Here is an 18,868-nt window from a genome sequence, read left to right on the forward strand (position 1 = left end):
AAACCAGGCCACTATTTATGGAAGTTGCACTGATGAGCATTGGCTTACTCGGAATTCGGAACTCTGGTGGGTAACCCACAAGCCCTTTGGGAAATACCATTGAATTTGAATTCTGTTTGCTGGCTATTCCTTAAATATTTGCCTTTCAATTTCCATTAGTCTGTCATATTCCACTCGATTTCGCTACTCTCTGTAAATTGCCTTTCACTACAGCTTTTGTGAAATATTAAGTACTTTTTCATTTTCTTTTCCGCCAAGAATCCCTACGATTTCGCCTTTGGCTCGATTTCTGTTTGTGGCGCTGCGAGAAACAAAAACAAAATTTGTTTGCCATAAAAAATTGTCGCGAGTTACGCGGCTGGGTGACAAAATGTGGCAGGGGCGTCCACGTGCTTTTGTGTCGCCTCCCGCCTCCCGCTCGACGACTTTATCCCTTACCCGCACAATTGTGGCACGCCGTGGCTTTCCACTTATTTTACACGCCGTACAGCTTTGTATTTTTGTTTGGCTTTCCTTTCGCGCCGCTTTTCTTGTACTGTGCTCATTTATTTTTTATGTGTCTTGCACCTGAAACGACACACATTGAGGGCGTTGGAAAAGAGGGGGGCGTGTAGGGCTGGCATTAAAAATTTAAGTTTTATGTCGATGAATGTCCTCCGTTCCGTTCCGGCCTTTGTTTGCCGCATCGACTTACTTTATGGGCATTTTTCACGGTGTTTTCCCAGCGATGTTGATTTAATTTAAGCCCCAACTTAAAGTGGTAGGCAAATGATGGCCCAAAAAAATAATGAGCCCCATCAAACGAGTCTTCGTGTCGGCTTAGGCAAATGATAATTTATTTATAATAGTTTGAGCCTGCTATCGAAGTACTCCCGGAAACCCGAGAACCATAAAAAAGAGCCAACCATAAACACTTTTTAGTTGCCCTCAACGCCCCTGCATGTTTCCTAGTGTCATTCCATCTTTTTGTATTTGCTCATAAACTCATTTTATTCCCAGCACGTGATATTTGTCCACATATGCGAAACTTTATTAGTTGAGCACTCAATGAAAAGGCCATCAAAGAAAACACTCGTCAGGGGCTGCCAGCTGTACTGTGCAGGGGGAAATAAATTTTACAACATCAGCAAACATTTCCCCAATGAATTTGCATTGTCAATCATGCGCAGCTTATTTATTCGCCTCATTCGATGTTATTTTTTTAGAGGTCGGCAGCTGCAGTTTATGAAACACTTTTACGACTCACTCTGTTCCGATCGAAACAAATTCGAAAAAGTTGGACGAATAAAATGTATGGCCATCAATTGTCATCGATATCCTAGCTCCTAATCTGTCAAGCGACCAGGGATTTTTCGAGTGCCTGTGTATGTGTTTATCCTTGCCACACGCTTAGCCGCAGAAAAGCCACATGAATTTATGGCACGAGATGGCATTTAATATATTTTTCAAAACGAAGACAGATGCTGAAGTGTCCTCGGGGAGGAGCCTCGCCTGATTTGGCTTATCCGCACAGATTGTTATTTAGAGACTGGCAAGTATTTGGCTTCAACATTTATTTGTTCAACATAAGGGTGAAGGGTACTTGAACGGTATAAAATGTTTAACAGCTAGATTATAAAGTATTAGAATGATATATCTATTACTTTGTTTTTAAACGTAACTCAAGAAATATACATTAATTTCAAATCCACTTAGTGCTACTGATAGATGAAACCCTCTGAGAATTTCGAGTAATTCCGCCCTGACCACTTAGTTCATACCTAATTAACTGGCATGCCAACGCTGTCCGCTTTGGATTTAGCTTCCAGCGCTAATGCAAAATGTATTTTAAATTGGATTAAGTGTTCAAACATTTTGACTTTGTGCCAACAATAATTTAGCCTGTTGAATTTTAATGCGATTTTTGGTAATGTAACTTTAGCCGTCCGTCCAAAACCAACACACCTGAACTGTCCATTTCGTATATATTTATGTGTGTATATAGATGTAGATGTGTGTGCAGTGATAAGTGCGACCCATGTGTCAAATGAAAAATCAATACTATTACAGACACAATACACATATGGGCACAAACATGTGTACAGAGATGTAAATAGCTGGTTGACATTCTGACATCGACAAAACGAACGGGCAGCCTTCAAATGTGCCCCCCGACATTATTAGGTCACTTGTGGCTACATTTTGCATACGTATATACATATGTGCACATGGGGAAATGGAAATCTGGCCGGAGGAGAAAATTTAATTTGCCAGCCCATCGCCGTTTGGAAATTATAATAATTGCTAAAATAATCGATTTGGCTGGGTTCCTGACATTGGCTAATGCATATTAAATTACCATAATACAAATGATATCCCGGCCACTCACACACGCACGTATTCTCTATGTGCACATACATATACATTTTCGGAATGCCCTGCAAAAGTTGTGTCAACAATGTGAAAGATAAACAATGCGATAGTATGTGTGCGTGAGTATGTGCGCTTGCCAGGATATACACACTCACACTCAAGCAAAACTTGCGACTCAGCTCCTTGCTGCTGTTGTTGTTTCGGGTTTTGTTTCACAATAATAAAGTGCGGCTGCAGCTTTAATAACTTCTGCAGTCAACAAGAGCGACAACAATAACAAACAGATCCCCCCGATAGAGACAAAAAATACAAAAGGAATGAAGGTCCTGGTTGGGAAGGACGAAGGATGAAGGAAAACTCGGCAAAACACACACAGAAGCTGCGGAGCAGTGGCTAAAAGTTCAGCACCGAGTAGAGCTGCATTCTAATATGATGGGACCGCAACTAGAAAAGTTACCAACCCAGTAGTGGCAGCGATGTTGGCTGTGGATGAGTAGTTGAGGGGGATTTCGGGGACTAAGGAGCCACGAGGGCAGGACACAATGCCAGGAGACGAATTACATTTGTCGCGCTATGTTTGCACATATTTAAGCAACTTAAGAATTAGCCAACTTAGCTGGAAAATGCAGCGCACAAATGCTGGCACCAACGCTTCATCAGGCACACAGCAAGAAAGATATTGATCATTTTGCAAGCTTTGAATAAAATTAAGAAATTAAATTAATGTTTGTAATTGAAGAATGTAATGTACAGGATTAGTCTATTAGCTTACGTAAATAAGTATTCCTTCCAATGGCCTTAAATAACTGATTTACACTTAGGAACATTTTTTCAACAGCAAACGAAAGGTACCACCTTAATTTTTAACGAACTAAAGCAAGTATTTTTTGCGGTGGATCCAGTTGCTGTGTCAGTCATTCGGGATAACTGTGAAGGAACCCAATTTGAGTTGCCCGCGCTTTGCAATGCAAAATGGCGGCTCCGAAAGTTTTTGCTGCATAATCGCAGGCGCAGCACTTTGGGCCAGGCCAAGCAAAACAAAAGTCCTGTGGAGCAGGAGCAAGGGAGTAAGGAGCTAGGGGGCCAGCAAACTTTGCTGGCACTGCGCATAATGAAGCAACGCAACAGACAAATCCATCTCCGAGTGTGGACAAAAAATCCGGGCTGGGAATACGGGTTTTTGGGTGGCCGGATCCGGGTGAGGGAAAAGTTTCAGTTGCCAAATGCGAAAAGAATAAGACGCGACGAGCGTCACAGTTTACTTGGCATTTACATTTCCGCTCTGCCGGCTGCCACCCGAAGTTGTTTTCCTTCCATCTTTTTTTATGATTATTTCAGCTTCATTTTTCATTAAGAGCCCGGTCGGGCTGGCAGTGCCAACGCCGCAGGACGAGCTGGTGGCCTCCTTGATTTATGCGCATTTCATGAGCAATTCGACGGAATGGGAGCCCCTGGCACGTGTCCTTGAGCATTGTTTTTTTGCCTAGGCAGTGTCCATTAGCTGGGAGGCATTGTTGGATCAGGAAGGCAGTAAACTGTTTTTATTCTCCTGACTAGGGCATCATTGAGTCGGTGTAAGATGGCCTTTTTATAACGCTTTTTGCTGTGAGTTCTTCAAAAAGTTTTGCCTTTTTATTCGGCTCTGATTTGCTTTTCATATGAATTCTTAATTTCGTTCGATTTTGTTAAGCTTTGCGGCACACACGACCTGACCTATGACCTCAGCTGCGTCATTTGGCCACAACAGCTGTCAACGCCCACGCCCTCCACTACGGCCACGCATTAACCTTCGTCCTTTTGTCGGCGTTCGATTTGTAACGTATATTTATAAGTTTTGCTGGGGAAAATCTATTTCCATGCAAACATCTGACGTGTAGCTCTTGTGGCAAAAATAAATGACAGTCAAATGCTGATGGGAGTGTTATGTAATGAGTTTCCATTTCCCTTTGCATTTGCCATTCCACTTCCATGGCTAACCAGGAAACAATGGGCACAATCAATAAATTGTCTCTAGATTCCGGTCACCGAAATCATTTGCTGATGGCCAAATTGAGGTTACTGTCATTTGCAGAAAGAGAAACAGATAGCGAAACAATGTCATTTGATTGAGAATTATTCCTAGGCTCCCTTGTTTGTGCCCCGACCTGATGAGAAATGATAAACCAGACAGAATCCAGGACAAATTGATAAGGGAACTTTTTGTGGGAAATGGCACCATGAAAGGATGGCCTCCGCTGGAATTGTAGTCTACAGGAAGGGGGCCCACCACAATTAGGATAACTTTACCTTTACCAGGGAAATCAAACTTTATTAAATCCCATTTATTGTGATCTTCTTTGCAGGCTGCACTAGTGAGACAAAACCCAGTTTAATAAGCTGCCTGCAGCCGGAACACATGAGACTGCCGCAGCACTTGTCCCTGGCCAACGGATCGAGCCAACTATTAATGGCAACAGGCTGGAAGTTTATGCGAAAAGTTTCTGAAAGTAATACGCAGAGAACACACAAACCGAGCTAAGTCCTATCAAGCAACAATAAATGGGAAAACGCGACGGGGAAAAAGCGCTTAAATCAGCACAAGAAACCGCCAAGACCGAAAGAGAGCGGTAGAGAAGAAGGAATCCACAGAAAAGTTTTCCGCCAGCGGATTTCCATTCTCCCGAGCATCATCATCATCATACCAGGCTCCGTTATTGTTTCGCCAAGGATTACATATTATGCGATAAACATGAAATACACAAACGATACACGAATCATTGTGTTCATTTGCTGTTTGCTGCAAGGTGAGTGCAAAAGTGTTCAATGCCATTTGGCGCCTGGGTTGGTTTCAGTCAGTTGAGTGGGCCGAGGGAGCTGAATGGGTGATTTTCCCCAGCATTTCCAGTTCAATGCCTGCGCGTGTCGACACCTTGCAGGTCAATAAAAAGCAAATTGTAACTGCTCGACAAAGTCACTTGTGGCGTTTTAACACCCAAACGCACATATGTAACTCTGTGTGCGTGTTGGCAGCCCGAAAAAAAGGGCATAACCGCCCACTAATCCTCATATATACACTCCGAGCCACCCATCCAAGCCAACCCATCCGAATCCCCGCTGACGACCCGCTCGTTTCACTTATTTCAGTTATTTTTCTTGTGTGCCGCATGCGGAGCGCATACAAATGAGTGGGTCAGGCCACCCACAGCACCCACAGACATAAAGCCGCCACTTGGAGCGGCAATTCTCGCTTTATTTTAAATAAACATGATAATTTTTTTAATAGAATTTCCCGGGGCTTAATTTCCCAGGTTTCAGCACCCAGCCAGCCCGCCGAGTGAGCTGTCAATTTTCGCTGGGGTCGAAGTTGGCTCCATTTCCATACTCATTCGCATATGCATCTGTCAAGTGCAGCCGCGTGAACGTGACTTGACAGACGCAGTTCTTGGGCTCTGCACTTTTCCGGCGTTGCTTTTCTGGTTTTCCGGCTGCCAGCTGCATGCTAACCCCCCGGGGAAATCACTCACACGTATTAAACGCCAATGACGCACGAAGGGAGCGGAGCGAAGCAGCGGGTGTTCCCCATAAATTCCATTTCATTTTGCAAATAGGTAATCGCACCTAGAGTGCAAAACATGGCAATCGATTTCCGAAGGGCAAACTGCAGACGCTCGCAATTCGATTCGATCAGCTGAAATAATAAGGGAAAACTTTTGCAAATTGTTTGTGGAACGTGAGGCACACGTCTTCCGCCAGCTTCCTGGCAATCGTAATATTTCTTGCATTTTCGCTCAACTCAAAGTGGCCACAAATGAGTCCCTGGCCGTGTGATCAAATATTGCGCATACGCCGTGTGGGACAACGACCGTTTACATGTTGCGCCATTGCCATTGCCTTGCCGCCATTGTTATTTCTCTTTTCAATTACACGCCAGCTCAGCAACTGTTTTTCCCTCGCTCTCCCCTTTTCCATTTCCCGTTTCCCTTTTCCTTGCCCGACTTTCCTTTTCCACTACGCCCCTCCCTTCCCTTTCTGTTGGCTCATCACCTACGGTTATTTTGATTTTAATTTGCTCGTTTCTCGCTCGTCAGTTGCTGTCGCTGCTGCTCGTGTTGTTTCTATTTTATTCATAAATGTTTTGTTGCCTGTCTCACCATTGCATGTGTGTGTGTTGGTGTTAGTTCGCCTTGTCAGTGTCGCTTAGGGTGGAGTGGCCATTTTGCCTGCGAGAATGTGTGTGTGTATGTGTGCAAGGATTTGCGCCAGATTTGTGTCAACTTGAATACATCAGAAGCGCTTGAACAGATTTGCATGCTGTTTCTGTTTTTTGTTGGCCGTTGTCGCTTGTGGTGCCTGCAAACAACAACAGCGAAACAAAAAAAGTGCACACGCAATCGCGCAGTGGCAACGGGGCGTATGAGTACTTTCGTCCTCTTTCACTCTCTCTGCAGGCCTTTCAAAAACTGTTGCATACTTTTTTGCGCCGCATTGTTCTTGTTTCGCCCGATGCAAGGATAGCCTTTGTTGTTGCTCGGTTACTGCGCAAACTAAACTAAAACTATCCCAAAGGCTTTTTCATTACAATTTCGTCTAGGTTCTTTTTTTCAGACCCCCGTTTGCATTTCTCTCTCTTGATGTTTTATTTTTTTAATATAATTGTTTGCGTATTTAGCACAAGGCCAAGCGCCTAGCGTCCAACACCCGCCGAGCCCCGCAACTCGTGGCCGCAATAATTGTTTTTTAAACGCATTTAATGAACAACATTAAGCGGAGTTTAAGCTGTCAATGCCACAATAAATATTCATCAAACCACGGCAAGCGGCTAGCGGCAGAACGAAAAATGTGCGAGCCAAAAGCGAACGTCAGAGTTTTTAATGAAGTCTAGACGCCACAAATAAGAAATACGCCCTTAATGAGCCGCCGCTCCAACTTGGCTGGCAGCCCACTATCAATGGCAGCCTCACTGGCGTCCTTGTTGTGCCTTCCAGTTTTTTGACACTTTTCGCAACTTTCTGGCTGGTTCTCAGGTTCGGGCCAACATTCTCCAGCGAAATGATTTAACAGATAGCAAAGTTTGCCAGCCTCCACGAGCGGGCGCATAATTGCTGCAAAGGCGCAAACTCATTAGTGGTATAAAGTTAAGGGCCGTTCAACCGATCCACTCCTCCTCGTACACCTCCTACTCCGATTCCCATCCCCATCCGCCCATCATTGATAGCAACTAAGCTGGTACAACCGATTTTTGTTGCCAGCTTTATCTCCTAATGGCGGCCTTCATTATGCGCTATTTGGCAACGCACTGTGGGTCAGTTTACCTTGGGCCACCATCCTTCCACCTTTCTCTTTCCGGAGATTTTAGCTCCTCCTTTGTTTGTCTTTCTACTTTCCTGTCCTTTGGTACGGTATGGTTCGTTTCCCTCTCCGCTGCTCGTTCTGTTTGCCAATTTTATCGAATTATGCTAAACACCAGAAAAGTTCAGAGGACCAGAACGGGGGAGGACTTATTTAACCTGCAGGTGAGCTGCGGGGCAACCCAAAGGGACGCCCCCCGCTTTGCTGAGTGGGGAGCTAGCCCTGTTTAAATATGCGTTAATGAACGAAATTATCATGCATACTGAATGATATTCCCTTCTTCTGCCACGACTCCGGCTTATGCATATTCAATTTACATCAAGTGCGCCGCGTTGCTTTGCGGATACTTTACATACTAATTTAAGTATGGAACTTTATTTTGGCAAGTTCGGAGGTTCGGAGGTTCTGGAGGAGCAAGCGATAGTCAACTCGAGCTGGGAGTCTGAGACAGGCGAGCTGATAGGCAGACAGTTGGAAGTTTTGCTCTTTGTTGTCTTTGCCCCGGGCCTCAATGGCTGTGAAGTGCAAATTGTCTGCTTAAATATCAATTTAAAAAATTGGCAAAATAAAATAAACTTGGAAACCATTCCAACGTCGAACTGACATAATAAAACCTTTAATTAGCCAAACAGTGAGTAGAAAGTCAGGAATTAATTTCAACGCAAACTAAAGTGCATTATATAGCCAATATTATTTGTAAGACAGGAAGATAAGACCCTTTGGCTATATTTTACAGATTTTTCATAAAAAGCTTTTATTTTCATGTGAAAAGGCCTGAATATCCTTACTTAATGCAGTACAATTGCGGTGGTTCCCCATTCATAAGGAAAGACACACAGCGTTGCATTTAGACAATGCTGAGATGCTGGGCTTGTGGCATATTTACGAGTTGAATGTTTATTTTTCCACAAAACTCATTGAAATGGAATTCCATTCGGAGCACATCAACTTGTAATTTAATTTCGGATCTGAATGTATACGTATGCTTTCGTCGCTCGACTCGACTTGACTGTTATCAATGCAGAGTTGACTGTCTGGCGAGAAGGGAATGCTCTTATTTGCCCCGGCTACATTTCTTTGAAAGGAGCCCGCCCTGCAGGCAATTTTAATCAGCTCTCATGCAACTTTCACCCATTGTTTGCTCCTCTCCATGCGATTCAGCCATCGTTTTTTGACTGGGGCTTTGCTGTTTTTTAATTAACATTTAGACATGCCGTAGCATTGCCCAAATGACATGTGTTTTCCGCTTTTCACAGGCCTCTTTGTCTTGGCATGTTTCTTGTACACAAACGAGTATATGGTATCGCATCTGCAGTAGTCGGTTTCTGGCCTTTGTTTTTTCGGCAAGCGGCTTAATTTCATTAAGCCCATTTCCCGACTGACATCAGCAGGTGGGCGTGGAACGGGGCGGACGCACCTCAACTCGTCCATCAAAGTCGCTGTCATAAAAATTGGCCAATTAAACAACGTGTTCACCCACACGCCAGGTACTTGAAATGCCGGCGCTAATTAATGGCCAAATGTAATTAGTTCTGGCTAACACGTTAAAATGCAAAATTCTGGCATTCTTGAGACCAAATCAAAAGCAATCTAATTCAGCTCGTAATTAAATGAGAGTTAGGCAAATCAAAATTGTTTACTGCACTCGACGAGCATCAAGTATCCGCAACCACACGCTTCAGTCCTGCCAATTTCAATCGGTCTCCCGGGGGCCTGTGAGACTGGGTGCCTGAAAAGTTGTGCTGCAATGGAAAAGTTTTGTTCGCCAAGTCCCAGATCAGAGACTGTCAATCTGTTTAATCCCATTCAATTGCTGACGTCTTTAAGCGGCTGCCAAAGTTTTGCCAGCTGGCAATGGCAGTGCCAATGGCCAATTAGCCGACGCAGAGTCCTGCTCCTAATGGCCAGATATTCAAATATTTATGACGACTGCGATTCTAATTTAACGCTGGCTGAGCAGCTCCGCCAAAATAAACCGCTAAACCGAGCATTTATTCTCTGTAATTCTGGGAGTGAATGACAGCCAGGAAGTGTACAAACGGCCCATATCCTGTTGGTCGTCCTGGGTGTCCTTCGGCTGCCACACGGCCAGCCTTCATAAATTGTGGCCCTGGCTCGGCGGTGCTGTAATTTCACAAAGGATTAAGCCCGATTACGCACTCATTTATTAATATTTACGAGCCGGCCGACACGGGATAACAGATAGCCTGCACCCAGAACAATGTCCATTCCACCTGCCGCAATTTATCCGCCTCCAACCGCCTGCATATTTCAGAATCGCTACTCATAAATAAGCAATTGACGATCAAAACCGTGGGTCCTTTTTAATTAAAACAATAATTGTTTGTGCTGGCAGCCGGGCAGGACTAGTGGTATAGTCCAGAGGACAAATCAATTATGCAAATACTTGGCCAGCGCAGGCTGGCAGGCGGAAAATTTGCTTCGTCATCAGCTACAAGAAGTTGACTCGTCTTGACGGCCCGGACAATGCGGAAAATATTTTAATTTTCCTCTAGCCTTGTTGCGACTAGCGTAATCCTTGGCGATTGCCCGGCGGGTCCTCTGAACTCTATCCTTTCGCTCTTGCCGAGTATCCTTGCTAGCATCCCGCATCCTGCGCCCTTTTCTTATGCAAATATGCGCTCGGCATCCCCGGGCGACTTGCCAGTTTATTGATTTTCCAGTCTCGCTGATTTCAATATTTGTCGTTTTCATCTTGGGCGATAAAGAAAATTATTTTGATATTTTTGGTGAATATTTTCGCCTGATTGGTAACTCCATTATTGAGTAAGAGTTTTGCTGGAATGGAGAACGCAGCTTTTGAGCTATAACTATAACTTTTACTATATTATTAATTGAAATATGTACAGAATTCATTTTCATTGCGATACGTATTTATTTTCATTTTTGAACAGGTTTTGCCGTTGGCCTGCGCATGATTAAGGTCTCCATTCCCGCCTACAAATTGCGTGGCGAGTCCGCTTTTCTGGAGTGCCAGTATGAGCTGAACCGGACGCACCACACGATCACGGGTCTGCAGAGCCACTCGGACCATGCCCACGGTCACAACACCCACGCCGGAGAGTTCCACTATCCGGATGGCGATGCGCTGGAGGACGAACGGTCGTCGTACCGCTCCAGGATGCGGCAAAGCCAGCGGCAACATGGCCAGCGGCCCAGGCAGCGGGATCCCATCGCCATGCGTCAGTACCAGAGCCAACAGAGCCATCAGCAGTTGCCAGCTCCGCCAGAGAAGTCGCCGTACGGGCACAGTGTTTACCGGGGCAGTGCCGCCTCCGGCTATCTGGGCGCCGCCCATGTGGGCGCCAGTACCCACAGCGGATCCGTATCCGTGAGCAACGGGAACAGTAACGGCGGTCCGGCGGCCTATATGCCCGATTTCGATCGGGCGGACAGCTTCGACGATAGCCACGATCGCGAGGAGGAGGAGGACGAGGACGAGGAGGAGCAGCCCGAGGAAGGCGAAGCCCTGTACGCCATCAAGTGGTACAAGGACAACGAGGAGTTCTACCGATACGTGCCAAAGGCCCGGCCGCCGAAGACCAGCTACCGGGTGGACGGTGTGCGAGTCATTGTGAGTACACCCAAAGTATTCAAAAGAAATATTCAAAACAAAATAAAACCATAAGGCCATTGTATTTTTAGCACCGATTTCATTTCCTAAATCCTATTTTTCTAAAATTAAGCTACTGTGTATTTTTGCTGGCCGTAGAATTTACATTTGAGGCATTGTTGATATTTACCTATGTTAATTTTCTTGATTATTCAGGAGGAGCTTTCGGACGCGAGTCGCGTTCTGCTGCGCGGACTGACGCTCAACTCGACCGGATTGTACCGCTGCGAGGTGTCCGCCGAGGCGCCCAACTTCTCATCTGTGCAGGGCGAGGGGCGGATGGACATTGTGTGTAAGTACTGCCATTGCGAATGCGAATTCCAATCTATTCGAAGTCACGTTCCGCATTTGCCTGCCCCGATTTTATTATATTTGTTGCACCCCGCAAGCAGCACACAACCGAGCAAATGTTTGCTCGAAAAATTTCACATCAATTACAGGCAAATATTGGGAGCGTAAATACAGGACAAGTGCGGGGGGGTGCAGGAGCGGGTTTTAAATCAGGACCTCCGTCGTTATTGGCATCATAGAGAAGGATCTTGTTTGCTTATTTGTTCAGCAGCATTTCGATACAGACCGAATCCAATGTGAATAGTATTCATGGATTTTGTACACAGATTTTTGATTCAAGCTGCAAGGAATTTCAATAAGCGGCTAAGAACTCAGAGAACTCAATACTTGAGTGGGAATTGATATGGGATTTTATTGGAATTACTAGTTGAAATAAGTAAGACAAATAGGATTTTAATATGCCAATGAATGAAACTCAAATTAAAACCTGTCGCTCATGCTGTGAGAGAAATGCATTAAGAGCTGAAACGAATAAAATTATCCCTGCTGTGACCTTCATTCGCTCTCCTCTATTATTTTATTATTTTTGGTAAAAGCTTTAGCTGTTTTAAATTGAATATTTAAAAGCCTTTTCGTGGCTCTGTTTACCATTTCTGCGGTCCACTTTCCTCCACAAGCTCGCCCACACATCCACCCACTACATGTACGAATACATACATATATGTTCATATATATGTTCTGATTCGGATCGAGTTTATTTTTGCAGCTTCTGCCGGCTTTTTCCTTTGGTCGACTAATGCGACTGGTGCTGTTGTTTGTTTTGGCTTTCTTTATCGGGCCGTGCGGGCGGAAATGCTTTTAAAAAGTCATTCATAAGCTTTAGTTTCATAACAGCATATTTTTGTAATCCAAGCCGGGTCCCAGCATTTTTTAACGATTTACACACGCGCTAAACTTTGCTCCTTTCCGCTCTGCCCCACAGTTTTTTACTATTTTTATTTACTTAAACCAAATGGCCAGCGGCAAAAGGGAATATATAAAAACGGTAGAACGGCAATGGGGCTGCGGGGCGGCCACGCCAGCGATTTATAAGTTAAAATGCCATTTTAATGGATATTTCCGCAGTCTGGCCGCTTACAACATATTTTGTGTAGTCCCCGAACACCCAGAGAACTCCACCCCGCAATCCTCTTTGCAATTGCAGTTGTTGCTGTTGGTTTATCTGTGTGTTTTATGTTCTATTTGAGCAGCGAAAAAATATTTGTATGCATATCCCATTGAAATCGTCTGTGCAAAAGGGGGAAAGGCCCCCAAAAAAAGCGAAGTGTGTGTACTGGGTAAATATTTGCCGGGCAAAGCAACACGAAAAATTGTTAATAAATTACTCGACCAAGGGGCGAAAGCCGCAGCAAATATTTATTGGTAACTGGTTTGGGGGACTTTTGGCCATGTGAACATGGGAAAATGGCCAGCAAATGAACGCAGTTCAAAGCTACGCCAGATAACATCAGAAGGGATAATATCTGGCATTAATCCCCCATTTTACTTATGCAAATCTTGTATCCATAATTGATGTATCCCCCATCCCGCTTCATTTCAGTTCTGCCGCGCGATGGACCACACATCAGAGGACAGCAGTATCAGTATCAGATCGGCGAATTCTTGTATTTAAATTGCACGTCAGGCAAGTCGCATCCGGCCTCACATTTGCAGTGGTTTGTCAATGAGCAGTCGGTGAGTTTCCCCCTTAGTCAAATAAAACGTTACAACATTCACCCCTTTTTTTTTGGGTCCGCACCTAAACGGTGCCGTGCTAATCAAGAGCGGGGGAAAAATGTAGAAATTATGCATACAGTAAATATTTAAGCCTCTAACAACGCGGCAGACAGCGAGAAGGGACCTGGAGCCAAGTGGACTCAGCTGGGCAGGTTGTTGAAATAATTTCATGAACAAAACTCATGTAGACGGGCAGGCTTCGAATACATTTTTCGGTCTTTCTTCCCTTTTGGCTTTGGCATGTTTTATGGCCCGATGTCGGGGGCTTAGGGTAGGTTACGTCAGGTGTATACATATATATTGGGTGAATGGGGATGGGGCTTAGGATGGGGCTTAGGATGGGGGTCTGAAACGGGGTACTGGGTACTGGGCCATCCATCTGGCCGAAAGCTCGTTACATGTCTGCCGTGGCCGGAACACAAAAATCGAGAGGCGGCGAGTGGGTGGCGCACTGCATTTTATCGTCGGCGCTGACTACATGGCACTCAAATTGTGTGAATCGAGGCGTTAAGGTACGAGTTAGTTCATTGTACCATGCTGACTTCCCCTTCCACAAATCCTCGAATCCGGATGGTTCGTGCCTCTCGTTCGCTTTGTATAAATACGAGAAAAATCAATAAGTGCGATTAGGCACGATTCCCGGTTTATTTGCCTTCCAACAATGGCAGCTGGAATCATCCCTCTTTCGTCACCCTTCCTGAATAATGAAGACCACCCTATCATATTCAACCCGAGCATCCGTCAAACGTATGTATATAGGGGCCAGCGTGGAGAACAATGAAATGGTGTAGAGCTCATTTAATAACATTTGTCTGGCCGTCTACGACAACATGTCGTATACGCGCTGCCCTGCAAGGCATTCCTGCAATTTACAATAAAAGTGTCCATCTTGAGTTGGGGCTCAAGAATATTCTCGCAATTCCACGAAAAACTTCTAATATAACAGCTTTGGCCAGGCCGCAAAATGCGTGGAAATAAATTTTGGCGTCATCTTGGGTGAAAGTTTCCGGAATGCGCCGGGCATTCAAAGTGGCCCCGTTTTATGACCAGACCTCCCTATTTCCCAGTGTTTTGCGTGGGAGCGGTCCTGTGGACAGCTGACGGCATTTTTTAGCATGTTTGTTGTGTCAGCAGGGAACCGGAATCGCAATCGGACCTCACAGTTTTAATTTATGCCCTTAAAGTTTAAAGCGAGGCACAATGGCGGAGTGTTCGGGAAAAGGCAACCAATCGCCTAACAAATGGCAACAATTTCGCTGGCAAAGTGCTAACCAATTCCCCCCGCCCAGATACCCCGAGGACAGACCGAATTCGAATTCCCATTCCGATTACCCTCGCAGAACCCAATTTCGAAGCAAATCGAAAAAAAGCAGCAGGGAAAAGTTCAAGTTATTTATTTGAGCGTTTCACATTTTTTATCAGGTCTGCACATTTTTCTTATTTATGGCAAATGATTTTATTTCTTTTCAAGCCAAGTTTAAGTGCAGCCCCCTTCCCATTTGTTCGACACCACGAGCACCCCACCGCCCCACCGAGCACCGATCCACTTCCGCCCCTCGTGGAGGCAGTGCACTCTGCTGACAGCAGCAAACACAGAAAGGGAGGAATTATCCAGCTCTTGTAATTGTAACCTTCATTGGACTTGGAAGTCGGACTTGGAGACGGCGGCGTAGACGAAGACGGAGGCTGCTACTCCAACTCCGAATCCGGCTTGGAGCACAAAGGCATCCCCTCAAGCATTCGCCAGACATGTTCCAGACACACCCATTGCGGGTCCCGTTTCCGTTTCGTTGCTCATACGCCGCGTATGTCAACCTCTAGTACTTGACGGCAGGAAACTCCCGATTCAGACTTTTAATTCCGCTCGTACACGGCAAGCAACTGGGAATTAACTCCGAAAAATTCAAACGCTGTCTTGTAACTTTTGCAAGGCTTGCAGTTTTTATATATCTTGCCTAGCATATACATGGTAAATTAAGCAATGCATTTCACATTGCCTTTCAGCTCTCGCCTTGTCAGTTACTAGTTGTCTTTATTTCAATGAGAATTTGCCTGTCCCCTGCAATTTTGGAAGTTTATTAAAGACAGCTATCACTTTTCTCATACAAATCAATTATTAAATGGCATTTAACTGCAACGTCATTTATGTCTGATGCCATGAATTTTGGCTCTTATACTAGAACAGACTATAAAAGGATTAGAAATTTAAGAAAGACAAAACCAGACGGAATTGAAGAATACATTTAATTCAAACGGACTTTAATTAACACCACGAGTTGACTCAAAAGAGTCAAAACAAACATTTATCTTCATAAAGCCTTTTCCTCAGTGCAGCATTTAAGCTCCCCGTCCAACTTTTTTCAGATCCTCGACGAGCACTACCTGCACAAATACAACGACATCGTGCACAAACACGGGCTAATCACCTCGACATTGGGCCTGCAGCTGCCGCTCGAGCCGCGCCACTTCCACGAGGGCGACATGCGCGTCAAGTGCCTGGCCAGCATATCGCCGGTGCTGTGGAAGGGTGGCAAGGAGAGTGTCCTGCAGCGGCGGCCGGGGATCATCGACAACCGCGAGGCCATGCTGCTGGGTGAGTGACCTGACACGGAGCCATTGCCGACTCCTAACTAATTCGATTCGCTGTCCCTTGGCCCCATTTCTTCCACACAGTGAAAGGTGCGGCTGTACACTCGGAGAGCAGTTTTCTGCGAACGCTAACCATCGCCATCATCCTGGCCAGAACTGGGCAGTGGCTACTTGGCGCGGAGCTGACCTAAGCCGGACCGCCAAGATGGCAGATGGCACCCCATTCGACTCGATTCAATTAACAAGCATTCATTTCAATTCAATTCAATTCAATTGCAATTGCAGAGCATAAATGGTGATTTTGTATACTTTAAGTGTAATATCCTTAGTTCTTAAGCGACGAGAGGCGACGAGAAGGGAAAAGAAAAACAGACAAATTGGGTAAATGTGTTATAGCATGTAAAAATCATTAAGCAACGCGAGTGGAAACGAGTTAAATAGTATTAAAAACAGATCCCATTCGGAACGAAAAAGTAAACTCATGCGCAGAGAGACGCACAGAATTCAATTAGCAAAATTGTTAAGTAACTAAATTCGAATCCCATATATATATATATGACATATCCCCGCCCATCGTTCCCGAATCAAGCCCAGCTGAGGGTTCGTTGTGCGTAATTTCTGTGTAAATACTTGAATGGAACGACAAAGTCTAGGGCAAACTTTGGACTTTTGTCAAATAATGTCTGAGTGGCATCAATTTCGAATGGTAGCTGGAAACTTTCCCATAACAGATGCTAAAACTACATAATTACAAAAAAACAAAAAGAAAAAGCAAATGGGGAAAAGTAAGCTGGAAAAGTGCTCTTTTCCCCTCTTTTAGTTACGATTCTGGCAAGTATTTGCTTCCTGACTCTGAAAAGTATTTCCGATTGTATTTAGTTTTGTAAATTAAGTCCGTAAGGGAGAAGGGAACTTGAAATTAAATTATATTGTTGATGGATCCATTACCGATGGCTCTAAAGTTGAGAAGCTTTGAGTTGCCGCACATCCTAGTTGTATGAACTGTATAAAAGAGAACCCGGATATGTGTCATATCCGTATTGTTAAGAACCTTTGCTAAACTAGAACTATAAGTTAGGTGTTTAAGTTGTAGTCGAACTGTCCCCCAGAAAATATTCCCCACATCCTGTATGTAGCGGTACCTAAAGGATAAGGTCTCCCGAAAGATATAACTACTATATATGATGATATGTATATGTATACAGTAAATGAGTACGACAAGACCCCTTTTTCCCCCCAGAGTGTTTAAACAAATATAAATGTGAAAGCAAACACGGAGTTGTCTTCTTATTTTCCGCGCTACCGGCAGATTCCCGCACAGATACGAAACCGGATACGGAAATGTTATCTGCTACACGCACACGGTCCGTACAGCAACCATTAACACCTGAAGGACCAAAGTTACTCCACTCCCATTTTCCACCTTCCCGTTTGCAGAGGTGTTAAAATCGTGGCTGCCTCTGCAGTGCCAACAAAGAAGATACAAAAAATTATATATATAGAACATAAAAGCGGCAAAGTTAAAATAACACGTACAAATTTTGTATGCAAACAAACCGCAACGCGCACACAGACGTCCAATCTCACACACACGTACTCTCTCCCACAAATACACACGCACGGAATGGCGGCGAATGAAAAAATTGCGTGCAGCCTTTTAGGCGCTGCCGGCTAACACAACTCGGATCCCTTTTATGTGCCATTGTACCCGGCTTCTGCCCTTCTTGGTCTTCGTGGCCAACATTTTGACGGCGCACTAAACTTTATGCGCGGCACATAAATAGAAATGCACGCAAAAAACTTTCACAAAGCTAGTACCGAAATAAAAACAGTGGAGAAGCGCGAATAGGTGGGTAACATTTTTTTGTTTTTTAGGGGTGGAGGTGAGGGCAAACCGAAGGGCGGTCACACGCAAATGGTTCGGGTCAGAATGGTATTCATGCGTGGCCCGCGGCAATTCAGGCGATCCTGTTTACCTTGCGTATGCCTCTTCCGAACCAAATCCAACCACCTGGCCAACCACCACCACCCAGCACCACCCACAGGGTCAATCTAATCTGCTTCTGCACTTGGCCAGTTTGGTCAAGATTTATGTGTGCCTTGCATTGCATAAGCGACGCCATTTAAATGTATGGGTTTGAATTGCTACACCGAGAGAAAAGGCCTTGGATTTCAAGTTTTTTAAGGAATATTTGATTATTTAAAAGAAAATGAATGCAGAAGAAACAACTTAAATTCATTGAAAATATTTTTGGACTTACCTTTATAATTGGTATATGTATTTTCAGAGAAATTGAAGCTCTCTTCGAATTTTGAAGTGTTACAACTTGCCACTTATTCAAATACACCAACTTAGCCATCATATGTTCGGGCTTGTCGGAAAAGTGGGCGTGGTCAGTTGGTACAGGGCGGTGAATTGTTGGAGGGGCGGAGGTAGAAATTTATTGCCAGCGATTGCCAAGCTGATAAATTTAGTTTGCACTCAAGTGGGCGCGGTCATAGCCTCACAGCGATGGTGTTGGAAATTATGACGCGTCAATTGGATGGGGCAAACAGGACCGCCTAACCCCTGAATCGCCGAACCACCCAACCACCTCCCAGTTCAGCAACCTCTTTTCAAGGAGGTGCGTGCGGAAGTGGCTGACTAAATTGCAGCGGGCTAAAACAACAATTGCTTTTGATTTAAGTTGCATTAAATTAGTTTCCACACGGGGCCTGATTAATGAGTGCAGCGAACTTTCTGACAGCGCCAACTTGCCGCCAAGGAAGTGGGCGTGGCAGGAGAGCCAGGTGGGGTCCTGCCGCAGACACTTAATCAAAAAGGCGGTGCTGAAAGATGGTGATCAGTGGGCACGTGGCAGATGGCGATTTATGACCACTATGGACAGGGCTGAAAAT

The 18,868-nt window shown here is 44.8% G+C and overlaps 1 protein-coding gene across 1 annotated transcript; it reads left to right on the top strand.

Annotated features, from left to right (window-relative positions):
- Positions 1-4,698: 4,698 nt before the first annotated feature.
- On the top strand, positions 4,699-17,242 carry LOC6607589. Its single transcript, XM_002032322.2, has 6 exons — positions 4,699-5,135; positions 10,596-11,275; positions 11,471-11,606; positions 13,206-13,339; positions 15,746-15,974; positions 16,055-17,242. Exons 1-6 carry the CDS (start codon positions 5,081-5,083, stop codon positions 16,159-16,161), a joined length of 1,341 nt encoding a protein of 446 aa, XP_002032358.1. The 5' UTR covers positions 4,699-5,080; the 3' UTR covers positions 16,162-17,242.
- Positions 17,243-18,868: the final 1,626 nt, after the last annotated feature.

This window comes from Drosophila sechellia, chromosome 3R (genome assembly GCF_004382195.2).
Source record: "Drosophila sechellia strain sech25 chromosome 3R, ASM438219v1, whole genome shotgun sequence".
In the NCBI taxonomy this organism is placed as follows: Eukaryota; Metazoa; Arthropoda; class Insecta; order Diptera; family Drosophilidae; genus Drosophila; species Drosophila sechellia.

What these genes read in the sequence shown, in the direction of transcription:
- LOC6607589 (XM_002032322.2), top strand. Translation starts at nt 5,081, where the DNA reads ATGAAATACACAAACGATACACGAATCATTGTGTTCATTTGCTGTTTG. An exon ending in CATTTGCTGTTTGCTGCAAG is followed by an intron (nt 5,136 to 10,595) that starts GTGAGTGCAAAA and finishes ATTTTTGAACAG; the next exon opens with GTTTTGCCGTTGGCCTGCGC. An exon ending in GGTTTGTCAATGAGCAGTCG is followed by an intron (nt 13,340 to 15,745) that starts GTGAGTTTCCCC and finishes AACTTTTTTCAG; the next exon opens with ATCCTCGACGAGCACTACCT.